This window comes from Gobio gobio (assembly GCF_949357685.1).
Source record: "Gobio gobio genome assembly, chromosome: 3".
NCBI classification, from domain to species: Eukaryota; Metazoa; Chordata; class Actinopteri; order Cypriniformes; family Gobionidae; genus Gobio; species Gobio gobio.
In genome coordinates, this window is record NC_137099.1 from 27,612,750 (window position 1) to 27,635,486 (window position 22,737).

General features: G+C 44.3%; 1 protein-coding gene across 3 annotated transcripts in view; it reads right to left on the reverse strand.

The window, feature by feature from the left end:
* The window catches only part of usp53b (ubiquitin specific peptidase 53b), a 40,194-nt gene extending 17,839 nt beyond the window's left edge, over nucleotides 1–22,355 (reverse strand). For all 3 annotated transcript variants that reach the window (XM_079812937.1, XM_079812938.1, XM_079812936.1), the window contains exons 1-9: nucleotides 22,071–22,355; nucleotides 18,139–18,833; nucleotides 17,623–17,715; nucleotides 17,022–17,156; nucleotides 13,438–13,551; nucleotides 13,193–13,275; nucleotides 12,722–12,827; nucleotides 2,336–2,482; nucleotides 996–1,145 (exon numbers count right to left, since the gene is read on the reverse strand). In XM_079812937.1, coding sequence (XP_079669063.1) covers nucleotides 996–1,145; nucleotides 2,336–2,482; nucleotides 12,722–12,827; nucleotides 13,193–13,275; nucleotides 13,438–13,551; nucleotides 17,022–17,156; nucleotides 17,623–17,715; nucleotides 18,139–18,315 — 1,005 coding nt within the window. In that variant the 5' untranslated portion in view covers nucleotides 18,316–18,833; nucleotides 22,071–22,355. The remainder of the gene's footprint in view (nucleotides 1–995; nucleotides 1,146–2,335; nucleotides 2,483–12,721; nucleotides 12,828–13,192; nucleotides 13,276–13,437; nucleotides 13,552–17,021; nucleotides 17,157–17,622; nucleotides 17,716–18,138; nucleotides 18,834–22,070) is intronic.
* Between the last annotated feature and the right edge of the window lie 382 nt (nucleotides 22,356–22,737).

Genomic DNA, 22,737 nt, shown 5'->3' on the forward strand with positions numbered 1-22,737 from the left:
TGGTGAATATGTGAATGGTGTCAAGAGAATACAGTAAAACAGCATTCAGAGATACTGTAATTGCAATAGTTTGTGATGTAGACCTGGCCTGTTGAAAAGAGAATGACTCCATCACCTATTACAAGGTGACACTCTTAAATTTGTTAAATAATCTTGAGTATCTGACTTACTGGGGCTCAGGCCAGGAAGCAGACAGGCTTAAGCACACAAATCACATCACATAGAGACAGTATTTGTTTTAACTCTTTACTAAGCTCTGCACACTAAGCTTAACTTATTCAGTATGCACCTCATTATCATTCTGGTAATTACAATTACTTCAACTAAAAATAGATTCACTAACAAATGTCCACATCTGACTCCACTTTAATACCAAGAAAAAGCTACATAACTTAATACAGAACAAAACCATGTATGGTTGACCCTATACTATATACTAAAGAGGTGTTTGATGTAGCTTGATGTAATTTGTAATTTATATATATATATATATATATATATATATATATATATATATATATATATATATATATATATATATATATATATATATATATATATATATATATATATATATATATATATATATATATATATATATATATATGTAGTCCTCATATATTTAAATAACTGACATAAAAATTAGCTATTTCTAGTGCTTACCTAATGGTTTTATCCCTAATCTGCAAAGAGTAAATTGCAATGCTTTAGGAATTCATTCTCAGGTACCATTACTCCACTAAAATGCAAAGCAGGGTATGAGGCTCAGATGTTTGGGAGAAAAGAGTCGTTCCACTCCAATAAAGTCTGTTCACACTATAAAAAATAACTATGATTTCAGAAGATAAAGTGCAATATAAATCTAAACATGCATCAGATACTTGTTGAAAATCTAGAAGAATCTGTTGGATAATTTGGAGTCTTTAAGATATTTTGAGAAATTACAGTATATAGATTATGCAGTGGTAAGTAGTGTGTGTGTTTTTGTTAAATACCTCTTTCACGGTTGCATCATCAAAAAAGATCCATTTGGAAGACTTGCTGTGAAAAGCGAATGCTAGGTAATGTCGACTAGAGTAACAGATCATTCCCACCAGGTGGAGATCTCTTTTCTTGGCGTTTTCATCAGTGACTCTATAAAACAGCTAAAGAATAAACAGAGAGAACAGTCAACTGACATTTAAAACTCTCAGAGTGAGGAAAACGAAAGACTGGGGATATTTTGAGGCATTGCGCTTAACAATTTGTCACATTTAGTCTACTGCAGAACTGCGTTAGTCCAATCTTTAGACTTCAATGTATCAAATTCAAAATAAAACGGTAAACTGCCTGCAGCTCAGGAGGTTCAAACTGGATGGTTTTGTCATATTGTGCCAAGGTTCATGATGTCTCCTCTCTGTAGTGACCTAGACATTATGTGATATTGGCCTGCAGCACTCATATGACTGCTGAAGAGGAAACTAAGGTCTAATAGAGGTGAGTATGGCAAAAGATGGCTGATTTTAGCATCACATATTTGCAATCAGCCATGTAGCATTTAAATTTATGTATGCAGTGAAGCCAAAAATCTGAGTTGAAAATATGATTTTTTTTTTCAATTTCCATTTCAAATACATTAGTAACAAAAGTAACACATTTTGAGACCCTTGCGGGAGAACAATATAGTATTGTGGCCACAAGTTAAGAATCAGTTCCCTTATTCATTTGTTCCCTCATTTTAGTTAAATCATGGTCTCGTTGTATTAATTAGTTCACTTTAGTTTAATGACTACGATGTAGCCACAATTTAACTCAGTTTAGCTCCAACCTCCATTAATCACCTGAACCAGCCAATCAAGGTCTTACTAGGCATACTAGAAACTTCCAGGCAGGTGTGTTGAGGCAAGTTTAATTCCACAATTAATTCATTTGTTTGTTATAGTTAAATTGTGGCCTCGTACCAGTAATTAATTGTCTCACTTAGAGTAAATGCCCATGTTCTTCATTTAAAACATTCTCAAAACATTTTGAATCACATGGATCAACAGGTTTCGCACAAACCTGTGGAGATCACATCAGAAAAAAGAGGATGTACCAAATACTAAAGAATTCTACAATCATATTCATATGAATTTTTCACATTCATGACTAACACTTTAAGTTCATGACATTTTTTAAATCAATTAGAAAAATGCAAAAGAGAAATTTTTAGACTTTTGCTCTATAGTTACTGTTCCTGACTCAACACAAACCCAAGAGAATATTAATTAAAGTAATAATGCATAAATAGATGGTTAATTTTGAACTTGTATGCCTGTCACTTAGCTACAGTTGTGCATAGTGATTTGACCCTCACCCCCGAAAGATTGAGGTTTGGGCCCAGAGAGCGGATGACATCTTCAGTGAGGTCAGACTGTTCAGCATCCCACACAAAGCCAATGGTGACAATCTCTGGGCAGTTCATCAGCACACGTCGGATTTTGATACTCTGCCCACAGTTGCTCTGCAATGCACAAAAGAAAGATCAAATTACACTGAGCAAAATGTCAAAGAAAGGCATGCTGATGCAGTATCAGTTACTGCAAATAAAGCAGTATTATTAGTAATAATAAAACTGCTTTATTTGCAGTAACTGATTCAGAATTCCAAAGAATAAGTACTTGTAATTAAACTATATAACATTTTAAAATAATTGTAATCAGACTATAATTACTTTTTTTATTGATCACATATTATTCACACAATGGCAGTAAATGAGTTACAGTTGATTGATTTGCCCTAATTCTTATTTTTCATCTTTTAAACTTTCCTTTCTAACACAACGACCAGCCACTAGTCCATTGACTATAATTACATGAATAATGGAGAGGCCACACAGCATTTGACCACTGGGTTTACAGAGATCATTTAACTTTTTCTCAAAATATAACACTGCATATTGAATCAACTCATGACAAATACATTAATTATTTAATTATTTGAATTAGCACTCAGCAAGTCATTCAACCATGCATTGTTATGTATTTGGAAGGCTTTTGTCCTTCACAAACCCCAGTTAGGGAGTGTATGTTTAATTTACTTCATGTTGTTGATAACAAAGAATGGAACATATTTTCTTTCTCTTAATTCAATGTTATGAGCGAGTTGGGTCAAAAGTAATCTAAAAGTAATCAAAAAGTAGTCAGATTATATTACCTAAAAGGTGTAATGTAATTGATTACATTACTAACTACAATTTTTGTAATGTAATTTTGGATCAGTAACAGACTACAATTTGTATGTAATCTACCCAGCACTGTTTATTTGTATAGTGCCTCAAGGCTGGTTAAAAGTGCATATAGAAAAAACATGAAGAGAGGTTATTTACTGTAATAAAGACAAATCAAAACACTATGTGTCACGGTCTGTGTGTTTAGTTTAATTTTCATGTAAATGTAGTTTGTTTGTCTTCAGTCACATGTTTCCTTTGTTCTAGTTTGCCGCCATTAATCTGTTGTTATGGACACTCAGTAATCATCACAGCTTTTCTTCATTGTCTCATCCTCACTGTGTATTTAACTTCCTCTTTGACCTCACTTCAGTGTCTGGTATTGTTTGTGTCTTGCTACATGCTTATATTGGATTGTTTGAGTTTGTTTTAGAACCTTTTTCACCCTTCTCTTCATCATCTGAACCTACACATGACGGAATACCAGACCTTTAAGAAGGAAAATATGGAACTTGCTTCCATTAAAGTTGCTCCTATATGGGATTCTCTCATAGACCCAATGGGGCCACAATCTTTATTTTTCAGAATGGAAGAGACCTTGACGAGTACGTGGAGGAATTTGTGAGTGTCTGCCATCTCACCACCTGCAATGACCTGATTCTCAAGGAGGGATTTGGTGCAGATTGGATGATAAGATCCAGCTGGTGATGCCCAGGGGAAACTCCTGCTGGACGCTGGCTGAGTACATCGCCCTGTGGGTCAATGGATCTTCTTTTGCTGTGGGAGAAGTAGAAGAGGATCCAGCATCCAGTGTCTGGTACCCACCGCGGATACAGAGCCAGAGCCCACCGCAGACCGAGAGACCCAGCCATTACCCGCCACGGACATTGAGCCTGAGCGAAAGCCCACAGTGGAGCCAGAGCCAGCTAGCTTGTCATCACTACCAGTTCTGTTGCACCTTGGCCACTCATCACCAAGACTCTGCCTTGGTCTCCCTGTCCATCAGTGTCACCGGATCTCTTGGTCTATCGGACATCGCCTGGGCCTCACCATCTCCCTGCGTCACCTCAGTCGATCGGACACAAAGAACTACCTTGGCTCCTCCCTCCATCACTGCCACCGTGGGTCACCTCCATCATGGCCATCTCCTGGGTCGCTCTGGGACCTCGCCGACCATCCGTTCCCTGGATTCTTCCACCATCATCTCCTCCATGGTTCCTCCCATCAGCTCCTCCATGACTTTGCCGTCATCTGCTCCACCTGGGTTCCTCCTATCTACCACCCTATGGGTTTCCAGTGCCTCGCAAGTCCCTTGTCCACCTCCTGAACCTCCACCCATCTTCCCTTTAACTATCCACCTCAGAGCGAGGAGGCACCTTTCCAAGAAGGGGCGTTCTGTGTCTGTGTGTTTAGTTTAACTTTCACGGACTACATTCAGACTGTCAGTCCAAATCCGTGTTTGTTTGGTTTTTTTGGTGCATATCCGATTCGAGCTACATTTATATGTGGTTTGAAATCCTATTTAAATCGCATTTCTGGAAATCCGTTTCAGTCTGACCGCTCTGAACAGATTCCGCATGGTTTATGTGACTTTCTCACGCCATGTAAAACGTAAACATCAGATGTTGTTAAAGGAAACATGCTGAAAGTCACTGCAGAAACATGGTTGTGTTGTTGCAAAGTGCTGGACGAGCAGAATAACAATAGGTTCCCTTTCGTTCAGTCACTACGACGTACGTTAGTGACTAACGAATGGGGGTTTCGCTTAGAAGCCAATCATCTTCATCGTATTCAACAGCGCCCAATGGCAGTGCCAATGCCATGGGCATGCGGAATTTGCATGCGTAACTCCGCCCCACCTCGTGGGTATATAAGGAAGTACGCTGCGAACATCGCATTATGTTTCTGCTTTGGAGCCAAGAGGATCTCTTCACTCCTACAAGCCTGAATTCTGAAGTCTTCTCTTCAGTCTTCGAGAGACCAGCGGTTCTCCAGGGTGTTGGTGTTACGGCGCGTTCCAGCGATCTCATGCTGCCTGCCTGCTGATCTGTGCAGTGATCTGCAACAGCTGTGTGTGTGTTTCCCTGGGCGCTTCGGCACTCTGCAGAGCTTTCCTCTCACAAAAAGAGCTTGCGCGTGGCACGTCTTTTTCAAGACGGTTCGCCCGTGCACTTCCGGGTGCGATCGATCTCCGTTGCTGTCTATGGGCACATTCACTGCTCGATGTGTTTGGGCTTCAGCACGTTCGGGCAGTGTTTGTGGATGCGTCATGTTCCCACTGCGGGAACGTGACCATCGCGATGTTGCGGTCGAGACTCAGTGATCTCCGTGAGGAGAGAGAGTCCCCTCTGCCACACCCCAATCTACCGTCTCCGAGTGAGGCGGTACTTTGGCTGGTGGCCAGGGTGACCTGAGTGCGGTGCCGTGGTATTAAGAACCCCGACGATCATTCCTCGGGCCACGCCCCCTCTTGCACATTGCTTAAACCCGCGAGTGTTGGACTGAAACAGCGGCCCGTCTCTGACGCCTCGTTCGTTTCGTTCACGCTCCAGATAGCAGTGAGATGTCGATCGCCGCATCCCAAGGTGGGCTGGAGTCCTTTGGGGATGACGATTAGGAGTTGTGCTCCGCCTCCGGGTGTGTCAGCGCTGCCTGATCCGACCTAAGGTTGACAGCCATGTTATCTCGGGCAGCCGCGAGTCTCGCGCTGGTGTGGAACTCCGCCCAGTCGCGAGTGCTCGTGGTTGCGCGATTGGTTTTTTGGGACGGCACCCGACAGCTGTTGGGCCCCGCCCCCAATGCCTTTCGCTCCCGAGGTGCATGAGGAGATCACGCGGTCCTGGAAGTCCCCGTGCTTCCCGCGATCGTTTGGTGGCCTCCTCCACCTTCTCTGCCCTTGATGGGGCCGCGGCCTAGGGTACACTGGGGCCCCCTCACCCCCACTGTTGAACTCTCTGTTGCGCACTACGGTGTCCACAGGGGGCTTGACGTGGCGTGGTGTGGCTGTCCTAAGCACCCTCCCAAAGCCTGTGGGCTCGTCTACTTCGGTGGCGTGGTCCTGCAGAGCTACGGGCAGGCCGCCGCCCCGTTGCACATGCACAAGGGTGGAGCCGACCCAGGGCTCTTCATTGAGCTGCGTGCCGCGACTGATCCCGCCCCTGGGCGGTGAAGGTGGCCACACGCTCCCTGGGTCGGGAGATGTCCACAGCTGTGGTCCGGGAGAACACCTGGCCTTACCTGGTGATTTGGAGGACGTTGAGTGGGCCCGCCCCCTCAACTCACCCATATCCCAGGCTGGCCTCTTCGGCGGCGCGGCTGGGAACTGCGCCCAACAGTTCTCGGCCGCCCCAGAGCAGACTGAGGCTGTAACACGTACTGCCCCGGCGGCCAGCTGCTGCACCAGCCGCCGGCTCAGTCGCCTCAGTCCGCTCGCCGCCGAGGGCGCCCTCCCTCCTCCCGCCCGGCCCCAGCAGCAGCCTTCACCCGGGCCGCGCCGTGGAGGTGGTTGAGGATGACGCCCAGTCCGCTCCCCAGCCTGGTTAAACGCCACGCTGGAAGTGGACAACTCAGAGATGGGTTCCAGTTCTTCCCAGGGGATGGTAGCAGGGCCTCTCCTTCCCCCGGTGGAGGGCCGGGGGAAAATCCTTCCGCTGCTGGCCCCCGGGCTAGCAGCGCTTGGGAAGAACTCATGTTCCTGTCTCTGAGAACCCAGAGACCGGTGATGACAGTGCGCGCCACCCACGGGTCCCGCCACTCGCATCCCTCTCTGTCGCCAGCCTCCTGGCAGAGCAGACCCCAGTGGAACGCGCGTCCTTCCCTGGTCTCCTCTGTCAGGACGCAGCCGTTAACCGCACCCCCACACCGGGACGCCCAACAGCCTCCCTTGTCCGGGTCGGTAACGCTGCATCGCTGCCCCACTCCGGGTACACCTGTAGTCCGATTGACCCCGCTGGTGCAGTTCCTGGGAGCCTGGCTTCAGATTCCAGGGCTGTCCCGCTGGGTCGCGAAGACAGTCAGGTGCGGCTACGCGATTCAGTTCGCGCAGGTTCCTCCCCGCTTTCGGGGAGTCCGTTCCACTATGATCGGGGCTAATGCCCCCGTCATGCGAGCGGAGGTTGCCACCCTACTGGCGAAGGGTGCGATCGAACCTGTCCCTCCAGCCGAGGTGAATTCCGGGTGTTACAGCCCGTACTTCATTGTACCCAAAAGACCGGTGGGCTTGACCGATCCTGGACCTGCGCGTCTTGAACCGTTACCTCCACCGGTTTCCGTTCAAGATGTTGACAGCGAAACGCCTTTTCGAAAGCGTTCGTCCAGTCGATTGGTTGCAGCGATCGACCTGAAGGACGCCTACTTCCATGTCTCCATTCTACCTCGACACAGACCGTTCCTACGGTTTGCTTTCGAGGGGCGGGCATATCAGTACGCAGTTCTACCATTCGGGCTATCTCTGTCCCCTCGCGTCTTTACGAAGATTGCCGAGGCAGCCCTTGCGCCCCTACGGCAGCACGGGGTTCGCATCCTGAATTACCTCGACGACTGGCTCATACTGGGTCACTCTCGAGAGCAGGTTTGCGGACACAGAGATTTGGTGCTCCATCACCTAGCCCGTCTGGGCCTTCGGGTCAACTGGGAGAAGAGCAAACTTTGCCCCGCGCAGAGGATCTCTTTTCTCGGTATGGATCGACTCGGTCGCCATGTGCGCGCTGCTTTCGAGCGAGCGCGCGCAGTCTCTGCTGACTTCCCTTCGACAAGTCGAGGGCAAGAGTGCGGTTCCACTGAATGGTTTCAGAGGCTCCTGGGGCATATGGCATCTGCAGCCGCGGTAACGCCGCTCAGATTGCTTCATATGAGACCGCTTCAGCACTGGCTACGCGATCGAGTCCTGAGATGGGCATGGCGGTCTGGCACGCTCCGGGTTCAAGTGACTCGGGCCTGCTTACAGACTCTCTCCCCGTGGTCGAACCTCAGTTTTCTACGGACCGGAGTGTCCTTAGAACGAGTTTCCAGGCATCTTGTTGTATCAACAGATGCGTCATCCATGGGCTGGGGTGCCATGTGCAATGGACAAGCAGTCGCGGGCTCCTGGATAGGACCCCAGCGCCTTCTGCATGTCAATTGCCTCGAGTTGCTGGCAGTACGGTTCGCCCTGCACCGCTTCCGAGCGTTGCTGAAGGGTCAACATGTACTAGTCAGGACAGACGACGCGGCCGGGCGGTCTACGCTCCCGCCGTATGTCTCAACTCGCCCGCCATCTCGTTTTTTGGAGTCAGAAGCATCTGAGGTCCCTTCATGCTGTCCACATCCCGGGAGTCCTGAACCGTGCAGCCTACGAGCTCACGACTTCAGCCACTTCCTGGAGAATGGTGACTCCATCCCCAGACGGTCCAGCTGATATGGGAACGGTTCGGCGACGCACAGGTAGTCCTGTTGCCTCCCAGGACTCTTCCCATTGCTCCCTGTATTATTCCCTGACCTATGGTCGGCACGGATGCACTGGCGCACAGCTGGTTGTCGGGGCTACGCAATTTTGCGTTTCCCCCAGTGAGCCTTCTCGCACAGGTACTGTGCAAGATCAGGGAGGACAAGGAGCAGGTCATGTTGGTCGCCCCATTGGCACGGCCGGACCTGGTTCTCAGAACTGCTACTCCTTGCGACAGCCCCTCCCTGGCCTATTCCTCTGAGACTCCTCACTCAGAGACGGGGCACCTTTTGGCACCCGCGTCCAGCGTTCTGGAAGCTCCACGTGTGGCTTCTGGACGGGACGCGGCTGGTTTGAGTAGCCTCCACCTGCGGTGGTCGCTACCATCACTTCCGCTAGGGCAGAGTCTACATGACACCTCTATGCGTTGAAGTGGGACCTCTTCGTCACATGGTGCTCTTCCCGCCAGGAAGACCCCTGGAAATGCCCGATCGGGTCTGTGCTTCGTTTCTCCAGGAGGGGGTGGGACGAAGGCTGTCTCCTTCCACCCTTAAGTGTACGTGGCCGCAATATCTGCCTACCACGATCTCCTGGGAGACAATAAGGTAAGTAGCAGCACGACCTGATCATCAGGTTCCTGAGGGGGGCGAGGAGACTGAATCTTCCTCGCTCTCCTCTCGTTCCCTCTTGGGACCTCTCAGTAGTCTTAAGTGCTCTGTAGAGGCCTCCCTTGAGCCTTTGCGGTCGGCCGAGATTAAGCTCTTGTCTATGAAGACGGCTCTGCTGACCGCATTGGCCTCGATTAAGAGGGTCGGGGACCTGCAAGCATTTTCGGTTGACGAAGCGTGCCTTGAGTTCGGGCCGGCTAACTCTCACGTGATCCTGAGACCCCGGCTCGGATATGTGCCCAAGGTTCCTACCACTCCGTTCCGAGATCAGGTGGTGAACCTGCAGGCGCTGCCTTTGGAGGAGGCAGACCCAGCCTTGGCATTGCTCTGTCCAGTACGCGCTCTCCGCGCCTACGTAGACATGACGCAGTGTTTCAGGACCTCAGACCAGCTCTTTGTCTGTTATGGTGGAGAGCGGAAGGGAAGCGCTCTCTCAAAGCAGAGGCTGTCTCACTGGATAGTGGACACCATTGTTTTGGCATACCAGCAGCAAGGCCGACCATGTCCCCTTGGTGTGAGGGCACACTCCACCCGGAGTGTGGCCTCCTCTTGGGCTTTAGCGCATGGCGCCTCGCTAACAGACATCTGCAGAGCTGCAGGCTGGGCGACACCCAACACATTCGCCAGATTCTACAATCTCCGAGTGGAGCCAGTGTCCGACTTTGTACTCGCCCCCCCCGAGGGGCCGGTAATGGACCACGCTCAGGTGTCTTCGCTTGCTCGCCATTCCACTCCCATGACTGGATACGTGCGATATTTCCTCAGGTGAGCTCCCCGAGAGCCCTGAGCTCCTCCAGCACTGTCGACGCCGACATCAGTTCAGTCTGCCCTTTCGAGCCCAGACCCTCATGTCCGGCCAGGTGCTCCGTGTGCATGGTTCCCCTCTGGCGACCCCCACACGAGTATTCCCACCGTAAGCCTCCTCAGTGAGCAGGTGTCTTTCCCTTGGCAAGTCCCTGCCACCCCTAGGGTTAAAAATCCACCTTCGGCTGGTACCCTAGAGATCTTCCATATGCAACCCTCAGCGGGTCATATGTGTATTCTCTAAGTCCTCCCTACGGTAGGCACCTTGGCATTCCCTCACTGGGATATGCTTCCCAGTGTACCTTGGTAATCCTGTGATAAGTGGGAGTCCTAGGGCCTTAAGTGGCGGGATCTCACACTTACGCAGGGCACTGGATGACAGCTGAGTGGCGCTGTTTTACAGGTTCCCCCATTCGTTAGTCACTAACGTACGTCGTAGTGACTGAACGAAAGGGAACGTCCGGTTACGTATGTAACCCTCGTTCCCTGAGGAGGGAACGGAGACGTACGTTTCCTTAGCCACGTCAGCTGTGCTGCCTGGAACGCGGAGTTCAGTCTTGGCTCCTGCAGCAGTAACATAATGCGATGTTCGCAGCGTACTTCCTTATATACCCACGAGGTGGGGCGGAGTTACGCATGCAAATTCCGCATGCCCATGGCATTGGCACTGCCATTGGGCGCTGTTGAATACGATGAAGATGATTGGCTTCTAAGCGAAACCCCCATTCGTTAGTCACTAACGTACGTCTCCGTTCCCTCCTCAGGGAACGAGGGTTACATACGTAACCGGACGTTATACTGGAGACATGTTTTAAAACCGGCGGAGATGACAGTGTGGAATAAAACCATATATAAAGTCTTTTAGCCATTCTGACATATTCTCCTGTACTTCAAAGTATTAAATGAGTTTTCAAAGTGAAGCAGCTCACTAACACCATCAGCTAAAAAGGCTCCCCTCTGCCTCCATGCTTTACTCTGTAGAGATGCATTTATTTTTTTATTTCTCACCAGATTTTTAAAGACACGACTCCGGAGCATCACAATGCAACTTTCATTGTGATTTATCACTCCGCACAACTACCATATTCTGCCATTAATTCTTTGATGTTTTTCTGAGACAGCAATGGCTTTTAAAGTAGTGCATTGCTTAAACTTTGTTAATTTCCTGACCAATAATTTGTGGTTAAGACAATTACTCTTTAGCCATTTTGGGCTTGGGTTTCCCCCAGTTGTGTAGACTCTATACATTAGATCTGACTATGTGAAACTATAGTTTAAATTAATCCCTTTTCTTTGCATGACACATTTATATTACACTACAGAATGGCTCTTTCTGTATTATCCTGAACATTGTATAAGCATTCATTTCATGTGTCATAGAATGGAAGAGAGGCTCTTGGGAGTGCGCGTAAACGTCACATACTTTTGATTTTCCTTGCAAAAATTTACCGGTTCCACCACATAAAAATCAATTTCATAGACAACCTAGAAAGTCGGGGAAGGTCTTTTTGTTATTTTTTTATGTCATTGCAAGCTGTATACACATCGACAATGAAAGTGATGCATACATCAAAATTCTCACATATACCCTGTATACCCTTTAAATAAGTTAGTTCACCTAAAAATAATAATTCTGTCATAATTTACTCATGCTCATATTGTTACTGTTGTTCTATTGTTGACTTTCTTCTTTGGAACACAAAATATATTATGATATGGTCCTTTTTTGTTCTTTAAAAGCTTAAAGTTCCAATCCCTGTTAATTATAATTGTATGGAAAAAAGCGATTCTCTAATATTTGTCCTTTTAAGGTTTCAAGAAAGGTATTAAGTAATACAGGTTTGCTGAGGGAGAGTTAATGATGACAAAATGTTAAAAATTGGAACTATTCCTTTGAAAATCAGTTGACTTTGTGAGTAAGATGGAAAAAATTAGGCTATTACATAATAAATACTATGTTCTTTCAAAAAGCAATTAGAATTAATGTCAAAAAATATGTATTATTATGTCTATTTCTCTTCTGTAGCACTCTGAGAAGGATATGCTGATTTAACATTTCTACAATTTCCTGCAGAGATAAGAGGTTAACAGTGGCTAATCTTGGCATATTATTTATTAGCACTACACATGACGCAACTAAAGCTCCAGCTCATTTCTGATACACTGATCGAATGGACAACTCTTTTACAACAGAGTGGATCCAGTCATGGATATACAGTAATCTGTGCAAATCGCACTAATGGAAAGTCTAACTGTTACAATGTCAAATTAATTGTATAGAACTAATAGTATTTATTCAGTTTCCATAAAGATATTTGACTTTCTTTGGTTTGCTTTCACTCTTCAAAAACATGTTCAAACTTATCAAAGCAAGGTTTATCAGATCAGATTTGCCACCAATAGGTAATAAACAACAAAGAAATTTAGCATGAGCCAATTTGATTAAATTAATGTTATCTGTGATTTGTAATGACACCTTTAGAGGATTTTAGACTTTACTATGTTGGAATGAAATGTACTTTCACCCATTAACACCCATTAAGAATTAACAGAGGGCAAACACATTTTTTTTAAGTAATAGTTAGACACAAATGTAGAGGCATCTAGTGTGCAACTAGTTAAAAAGGAAAGTTGGCATACAGGGCAGTTGCGGAGATCTCCAATAGTGTTGGCTGCCTGCAGCAGTTCGCCAAACATGTCTGAGCGCAATCTGTCTGTCTTCTCCAAGATTTGCTCCACTTGTTGACTGACAAAAGAGCAAAAAGTACAAAGAGGATCATTTCTGATACTGAACCACTCTAGTAGACAATGCAATAGTGTACTGCAGACCTTGCTCTATTCCACTTAGTTTAAATTAAACTGTAATCCTTCAGTGCAAACAATGCTGTTTTCTGTGAAGCTTTCAGCTATCAGTCAGAATTTTCTGTGAAGCTATTTCTATCTGTCAGAGGGAATTTTACTTTTGTCCCTCCCAAAGAATATAATGGTTATAATGGGTCAATTGGATCCTCACGCTGACACTATTCATAAAAAGAAATAAAGAAAAAAAAACATAAAAATATTGTGATCTGATTGAAGAAGATTTGCTGTCTAGGAGATTCTTTCACTCACCAGAGGGCTGTGGAAGACACATAATGCACAAGCTCAGTGAAGGGAAGTGGGTCTGATGATGCTCCACAACTACGACAAACAAACTACAGAGGGAAAGAAACTTCTGAGAGGGGGGAGTGAGGTTTTTAAACAAAAATGTAACAAAAACGTTATGATTCAAAGACTAACATAGAAAACGCTTAGACAACTGTTATTTTAAGCTGTAGCTGAGTAAGTTAGAAAAAAGGGAAACAACATCATAATACCTGCTCATAGAGAGTCATGGCAAACTTCTGGTGGGTGATGCATGATTTGGAAGTACACATTTCTGTGGATGAGTCAGAAACGAGGTGCAGGTGTATCCTTTCTAGAATGTTCTCCTGTCTCCCAAAGTTTACAAAACAGATGCAAAAAGAAAGCAATAAAAGAAACAATGATCAATGATGAATCAGTTATTCTTAGTTATTCTAGGCTAATACTTTTTCATGTTATTTTTAACAATCGTCGTTATTATTAGTGACATCAACATACCACAAAGTAGGTCAAACAACACAAAACAGCTACTTAAAATAAAGCACATTAATGGCACCAAATTGTAATTATTCACAGAAAAAAAAGAAAAAAAGAGCGACCCGTTATATTTGATCGCTCATACAATAAGCAAGTAGACAATGCATTTAATACATATACAACATTAATACCATAAAAATATAAGGACACTATATACAAACTAATTAAACCATTTGCCATATTTCCCCATTTGGTTTTTCAAGATATTTCATCACACAAGTGGACAGGAGCGGCATTACAAGTCTAAAAAAAGTCTAGTGGGTGAACTATCCCTTTAATATCCCTGTAACACTTGATTAGGGGGTGATGTAGTTACATGTTATATGTACTTACTATAGTAATAAAAAAAAAACCCTGTAAATTATACATAATTACAGGCAACCCTAAACCTTAACCTGTAAAATTGGCTTATACCACTGCAAACATGACAGTTTGCAAAGGTCAAGACTCGTCCAAGTGAACGTCCTTTGTGACCCTGATTAAATGAGATCAGCTGACATAGTGATGATATGAACCTTTTTAACCTTTCCACTTTAACTTTCCAGAGACGCATACTACTTTAAGTACCGCCATACAACTCTAATTTGAATAAAATGCTCTTGAAGATTGGAAACCAGGCTTAGTATCTTTGTAAAAAGATGCTAGGCATTAGATCGTTAAATAAGATCAAAAGCTGAATAGTACCTCCTGCACCACAGCTAACATTTCAGTTATGGCTGTAACCATGGTTCCCTGAGAAGGGGAAGCATGAGACCTGAGACGTTCCCTTTTGAAGTGGTACTCTACACTCCGTCATGGAGTTGACACTATAGGAAAGCTCCTCGTGAGCCGGTCTCTGAAGCACATGTGCTACATGCTCATCTTGATTGGCTACCACGATCAGGTAATGTCATTGATGCTAATCTGTAGCCAAAGCATTGACACACAGCGCACCCATGACCCAGAACTAGATCCTGTCCACAGGACCAGGAAAGGCCTCAGGAGTGAACTGTGTTCTCTTTACTGTATGCTCTACATAAAAACATAGCAATGTTCTTCATTCATAATGACTCTGCCCCCAAACCCCCAGGAAAGCGCTCCACACAGAATTGGGTGTCCTAGGGAAAGTCGTCATCAATCATCTGACTATAACCTCCAGTGTGAACCCAAGGGCCTACTGAGAGGGCAGAGTGCCGTGACGCTCTTGTACATCCCCTACCAAGTAGCTCTTATCGGCTGATGGGTACCCATTCTTACAGTTCTAGCGAACGACAGAAAGCAGGCCACTAGCTGCGACAGAGTCCACATTTATACGCTATCCCAATACCCCTCACAAATCATTTGGAAAACATGCTAATATAGTCCCCCACTATGTCTGCACTTTTCACCTCCTGCTGCAGCCTCCAATCTAGGAGGGACCTTAGACAACTGCCCTTTCCCCAAAGGAAGTGCCAGCCCATTACTCCAAATATGAAAGTGATTTGACAAGAAGCAGATTATTGCTTCTTAGCCTCGTGCCACTGAAGGCAACAGCAGAGGAAGTGGGATGCTAAAGTGGTATTGCCCAATCTTACAGTGCTGTTCAGCCTATTGACATGTCATCAAAGAGAGAGCGCATCGCTAACACCTCCGCACTCCTAATGCCGGAGGGGAAAGTATGACCAATGATGCTGTGGGAATCAAGTTGCGTTATTTTCCAATCATCCTCATTTATCACAACCAAACTGTTAGAGAGGGAGCATATTGCTATCACCTCTATACTGCCGGGACCCAGAAATAACAGACAGAACGAGGCATGGGATGCTAGCAGCATATTTGCCCATATTGACATATTGCCGCTGACTTAACTTTCGCCTCCTTGAACTTCAGGACCACTATCTCAACAGTGATACCAAAAAGTCCTAAAGGTGACACCAGGGCATCAAGAAGAAAAGCTTTGTCTTTTTCCTTTGAGCCCCGATAGGTTAAGCCAAAGATGCCTCTCCTTGACTACCAAAGCAGCAATGGCCGCTCACCTGGAGGGCAAGGTCTGATGCGCAGCGGAGCTCCAGGACTTTGTCCTAGGTTAATCCCTCGTCCAAATCAAGGTTCTTCAAAAGGGCGGCTTGAAAAGCATGCAGCACCGACATGGTGTGCCGGGCTCTGCTGGCTTGCCCATCGCCACATATGCCTTGCCCACAAGCCTTGATGTCATTTGGCACAGTATTGATGCCAAGGCTGGAGCCTTCCATGAGGATGCTACACCAGGTACGAGATAGCTCACAAGCGTCCTCACATAGCCATGTTTAGCCAGCCCCCTAATTTTAGTGTAACTGTTCGCTAGAGGAACATGAATACATGCCAAGAATGGTTTATCCCACGACCTCGTAAACTCATTATGGAGATTGGGGATAAAGGGAAGCCTTACCGGAGCTGGACGCAAGGAATCGCTCATCCAAACGGCGTGGGTAAATTTCCTCTCTCTCCACAGACCAATCTAGTTTTAACTTGCCTATGGCACGGGTCATACCGTCTACCAGGTCCTCATATGTGGGGGTGAGGGAGGAGGCAGGCTCACTTAGTACATCTGCCTCAACTCTTACCATGTCTAGTTCCTCAGACATGCTCTTTGCCAGATTGTAAGAAGCCGCAGAACAGGCTTCCGCCTCTGGCATGAGAGCTTAGGAGCTAGTAGACGATGGCTGAGAAAGGGTTAAATCCATCACAAGCTTATCTGCTATAACTCCACCTGCGACCCCCACGATCGCAAACGCCTGGCTGTCTCAGCAGCCATGGGACTTGATCCGCGGGTTGCAGACACCCGGCTCCCATCCCCCTTGAAAAGAGCCAGGTGGGAGCAGAGCTTGCTCACTGTGAAGTGGTCACAGTGAGAACAACCAGCCCCCTCAAGGGCTAATCAAGCGTACTCTACTCCAAGACACATAACACACGAAGAATCATGAAGATCATCGGGTGTTATGTATATTTGACACGGCACACTCTTTCTGAATTACATTTTTTATACTCCTAGACACAAACAAACACAGTTTGCAAACAAACGGCTTCCTGAAGACTAAGAAGCTGATGACGTCCTCTCTAGGCGCCCTTATATAACCTGCTGGTGTAACTGAGCGCGGTAGCCAATCAAGATTGGTGTGTACCACACGTCCTTCAGACACCGGCTCACAAGGAGCATTCCCATAGTGTCAACTCCATGACACAGTCTAGATTTCTACTTCGAAAGTGAAACAGAGGTATAAACAGATTTTATCAACTCAATTGAAATTCTACTTTAAGGTTTTCTCTCTGAAGTCAGACATACAAAACACTCTGCTGCATCATCCATGAGGCCCAGCTGGAAGCGCTGCTCATCTTTAAAAGTCTCAGCAAGAGCATGACGCAGGGTGTCTGACGGCAGAGCCCGCTCTCGACTCTGCTGGAACTGACAGAAGATGCTCTGTAAAAAGAAACAAAGACAAATAAACCTCACATATAAACTCAGAAATGCAGTACACACAAATCAGAAGTGCAATAGTGTTCATTGAAAAAGAGTATTGAAAAGTTGTTGTAAAATTCATGTGCCCTTGTAATGTTTAATCAAAAACATTAACTTCCCCTCCCCCTGACGTGTGTGCCAGCACAAGGGCTGGTCAATAATTCAACTATCTAACAATCCAACAATTCAACAATCCAATCAATTCAAAATGGACAAAATTAAGTCCCGCCTGAAAATGTTCTGTTTTTGTAACTCTGATATAGTATATTACAAGTGAAGAAAAGAAGATCGCAATTTCCGTTGCAATGCGAACTTTAATACCATAAATGTATTACTCAAGAGTTGAAACAATTTTCATGTTGTTTTAAATGTTGTTTAGGTAGAAAGCTTACTAGAATTTAAGACATTTGAGCCTTCACATGCGCACCTTTAATGCGCAGAAAATACAGGCATCGCCCAAGCAGAAATGGCCAGATAGGTGTCGTAGGCTCCTCCTGAAGATGTCAAGCTGCCAAAGAACCTGTAAGAAACTGATCTTTAGTTTGTTTATAATCAGCCTGTCATAGTGTACCATGTTTTGCACCCTTAATACTGCTTAATTAAGCACTCTATATGGTTTACACAGGGTTTTCAGAGCAGTGACATAGAAGAACCATTTTTGGTTCCCCAAAGAACCTTACGGTGAACAGTAAAGAAAATCTAAAGAAACTTTTTCCACTTTAAAGATCCTATTGTGTAATAGTAAGGTTCCATAGATGTTAAATGTTATTAATGGAATCACAAATGCCAATAAAGTACTATTTTTAAGAGCGTTTCCAACATTTCTTATATTTGCTACTTATATCAGCTGCTTATATCAGCAACCCCATTACAGAGAGTATTTTATATTAACTATTCGTTAAATTATACACCTGCACATGTTTTTTTAAATAAATTCACTCACCTGCACAGCACTGTTAAGGAAGCAGCTGTTCTGGCCTGGCTCATTAAGAAGACCTTTGGTCAAAGCGAGAGAGATCATACTGCCCGGCTGGTAGGACTTGCCCAGCCCTGTTCCACTCAAGGCACCTGTACCAGCCATGTTGCCTCCAGGCTTTTTAAACAGTTTGACCCATGCCATGAGGTTGGAGCCTGGCCCTCTCCAGCAAACAACCAGAGTCAATTACCGAAGGAACTTGGGGTTGATGCATTTGTTTTAGGCAACATTAGAGCCACAGTCTCTGTACCTGACAGAGAAGGACAACTTCACAGTGCCCTAAAAAAACAGCAAAATATACTGAACTGGATTTCTTTCGATATGCAGGATTTGACAGCACACCATTGGGAAATAGGGAATCATTCAAAACAGTAGATTTTCAATGAATGTGATATTGTGACTTTTAGCCACAAGTTGCAGCATGTTGCTTTATCAGTCCAGCAGTTACTATGACAATGATCACACTCTGTCTCCTCTGTATGTGAGGATTCATCTGCATCCAGGCACACTGGCAATAAGATGATGGATGCAGATAGAAGAACAAATCCATTACTCTCCTCAGCATTTCCAGCAAAGTCAATGGAGGTCACTGACGGGGGTCATTCATAAACACTCCTCAGGAGAGGCACTGAAGAAGAACCCTGGCTATAACAAAGGAAGACCTACAGAGAAGGAGAGACACAGAAAAGGGTTGGGGGTGCAGAGGGTTGGGTTGGGTTTTTTTTTTTTATGGAAACATTTTTTAAATAAAAAGCTACTTCAGATTACTATAGCCATTTTACTGAACTCTAGTGTATTATAATTTAGAGCCACATATTTGGTTTTAGATCATACTCAGTACAGTTACCAACTGAATTTCATGATGGTTTGTTCTTTTAAAACCCTATGCCACAACACAGTCATCTGTATTCTTGAAAGTGTACACAACACACAAGTTTGGTCGATTTGGTGGGAAATACCTACAACCTGCTTACGGCCCACTGACGGGTTTAGGAGTGGGTTTATGGGTGACCTTTATGTATCAAATCATACAAATCCACCAAAACATAAAACAGTTAGCCTACATTTTCTCATGAGATTTGGTTAGTATACCCCCATGAGCTTAAGGTCTATAGGTCAATAGTTCATAAAATAGTTGCTGACTGGCTGGACTTTTTACTGGTTGAGCTCAGAAAGAATATCCAGGCCAAGACCAAACATTTCATTAGACTTTATCTCTGGTATTCACCTCAGTGTTGAGAGGCACAATGACAATGGCAAGATAAAATATCAAAACAGCTACTCTAATGGTCTTTGATAAGCAACCTATAAAAAAGGACTACCGAAAACAAGACAGGCTGCCGAGAACCCTGAAATATAGCTGTAAGCAGCTACTGTAAAGAAGTACATGGCGTGGACTTCTCTGTTCATTATTGAACTGATCCATTACTGTACTCAAAAGAGCTTGGGTATTTTGCGTGGTTGACTTTTATCCATTAAAAAAAATATTTGCTATAGGTTATTAATAAAAACATTTATCTTTAAAGGTGCACAATGTAACTTTTTCACCTATTCAAAACAAAGGTGTAGCTTGATGACGCCAAGTTTGAGCACAGAATCTTGGGACATGTGGTCTTCACCTCACAGCCGGTGGAAAAGAATCGGGATAGGACTAAGCAGAAATCATGTTCATGGATGCGATTATTAACGTTAGTATGTAGCAGAGCAGGCCCGAGTGGTGTGGGAGCTGAGCAAGGCCACTGGAGCGATTGTTAATAAGATGAGTGCAACACACGCCTCGCGAGCAGTGGGACTTTTATAATGCCACAGTTGCCGGTGCCATTTCCACTTTTCCGGTCATGAGTATGAGGTAAAGCAGCTCTGTTTATCATATTAGATACGCATTAGATACATGAGTGTGTTGAAAATGATGTTATGACGTTCTCTGTGCGTTCGTTTGGCGGCTGCTATGACACTTGTTGCACACTGCAGTAAGAGTAAAGCATTTCTGCAAAATAAAACCGGAAACCGAGGGTAACGCAGATATGACCCAATTGACAGGCGACTCCCTCACATGTCCCGGTTCTTTGGTTCTTACGATTTACAAATAGTTGGAAACATTTGGGATATTGTAAGTACTCAACTGAAGAAAATATATAACACTGGCCTAGTGGTTTTGGGGTATTTTACTGCAAAAAATTTTACATATTGCAGCTTTAATGCATCCATGAGTCAAAACATTTAAAAATCTCTCTCTCTGAAAACTGCACAAGTGTGGAGTGACTTTTTCAACCTGCTTTAGCATTCTTTTTTCCTTGTGTCAAGAAAAACTGACAGAAAAATTAAACCACTCTAACTAACCTGTTTCGGTTTAAATGATAGTATTACATTTTAATGTATAGGTACATAAAAAAAAAAAAAAAAAAAAAGAAAAATCTGTTAAATGAGCAATATATACAAACTGCTGTAAAAGCAAGCCTTTCCTTTCACAAGATGTTGCTTAACACATTCAAAGCAAAAGTACTTAATCTTCTGTGCTGTAACACTGCGTGAGATGTTGCAGTTCTGAGTTGTGGTTTCTTTAGAGAAACTGAGATCTGAACAGTTCTAAAAACTAATAAATTAAATATTTATAACTTTGTGCTCGTTCTTGGGAGTAAGATATAACCATTGAAATGACAAATATATCATTTTTGCATTAAGATATGATACTTTGTTTCTAATATGCAATTAAAATATTCTATATAAAAATCAAGCTACTTTTTCTTTGTTTTTATTGTGTTTTTTTGTAATCAACTCTCATTTGCAGTATTACAAACATTCACTGTGATGCAGATGCACTGCTTGTACTTCTACACCTCTCAAACGCATTACATGAATGACAGATGCTTGACATTTAAGTCTTGAAGTTGACACAATACATTTTTTCCCAAAAATTTTAGTAAAGACATTTCTTTACACTTGAGGTATTATATTTGTTATTATTAAAGTGACTAAAGTTTATTATAATACTTTGAACCCCAGTAATCCATGGCAGTATTTATTGCATCCAGCCTTTTCAGTTGGCATTAAGAAGTTTAGCTGTGTCATGATGTCTGAGACTGACGATTGTGTAAGGAAATCTGACTGTTTTTTAGTGCTAAGGGAAAATCCTCTACCCAGAGCCTCTGTGCTCAGGGTTAGGATGAATGTAGAACTTGTTGCCGCAGTGTCGCAGTATATTACTGTAAATGCTGGACCATTGCCATGGCTACTGCATGAAGATAATGGGCTGTAGGCAGCTGCAGCACTGATGCTGAATTCCAGCTTCTTCATACTAAAAACACATAATTTCTAACAGTATGAAATTAAGATTACAACAAACAATGAAGGGTTTTCAGGAGAATTTGAGTGGTTCTCACAAGAACTTGAATACTCTAGAGTATCCTATAGGCTACTCTGGAGTTGACCAGTGTAAATACTGCTCAGTCTTATAAATTGCTTTGCAGCTATTCATCATGAAACAATAGTGCATAGTGCACAGAACAATTCTAAACAGTAAAAACAGTGACAGAACTGTCAGAAAAATGTTAACACAAATATCTGGTTGTCTGTGTGAGCTGAAAACGCTGCAGAATGTCATTCACTTTGTGTCAACCTATACAGCCATTAAAAACAGTGCTTCTCCCTTTAAGTAGTTATGAAACAGAATCCATTACTAAGCTGTCTTGTAAAAGTATATGCATAACATGAGATGATAAACAAAAGCAGAAATGCGATCAGCATGCCGTTACACCTGTTACTGCGCATGCGCATCGGATGACCTGCACTATGCAGCATTTCTGGGCATTAGAACGCGCCTATGATGACCCAAAATGTTGTTAATGTAGGCAGCTAGCTATGTTTTGAGACACAGTCGTTAATAAACAAGCAAAACTCACCTACGCGTGTCCAGTATATTGGTATTAAAATCCTGCTTTTAGAAGCGTGTTTATCCACATAGGCTATGCATAAAGAACTGAGTTCATTGTGCGCGTCCTGCTCAAGTTACTTGCTGTCGAAATCCTTCATTGCTTAGCATGTCATAAAGCCCAGGTCAAAATCCATTTAGTCAAAGATCCGCTTACAGGCCTAAATACAATAACACCGCAGCGCTGTGTCCATGTTCATGCATTCCTGCTCCTCCACACTCATCCACATGAGGGTTTATCCGATCAGGTCCTGAGCTAAAGATTATTCTGATGGATGTGGAGTTAGACGCGCTGGCTCCGCCCCATATATACCGCTACACTATTTACTGTCATTCCACAGGAATAACCCGCGTGTTTGGAGGGCGTGGATTCAGTCATATTCTCACGAGATCAAGCAAAACAACCGATGTGACATTTAGATTGTTGTACAGTAGCCTACTGGTCAACAGTGAACCAATTCTACCCGAAACCCGGGCAAAATAGCCTGCGCACAAAAGGTGATGAAATATGTTTTGTTAAACATATAGGGCCTATGTCAGACAAGATGATCTTAATTTTTTTTATATCCCACTGAACAGTGACATACACAGACAGATTATGTTTGCCTTGTCCTTTCTGTGCTTTGAAAGACCTCATC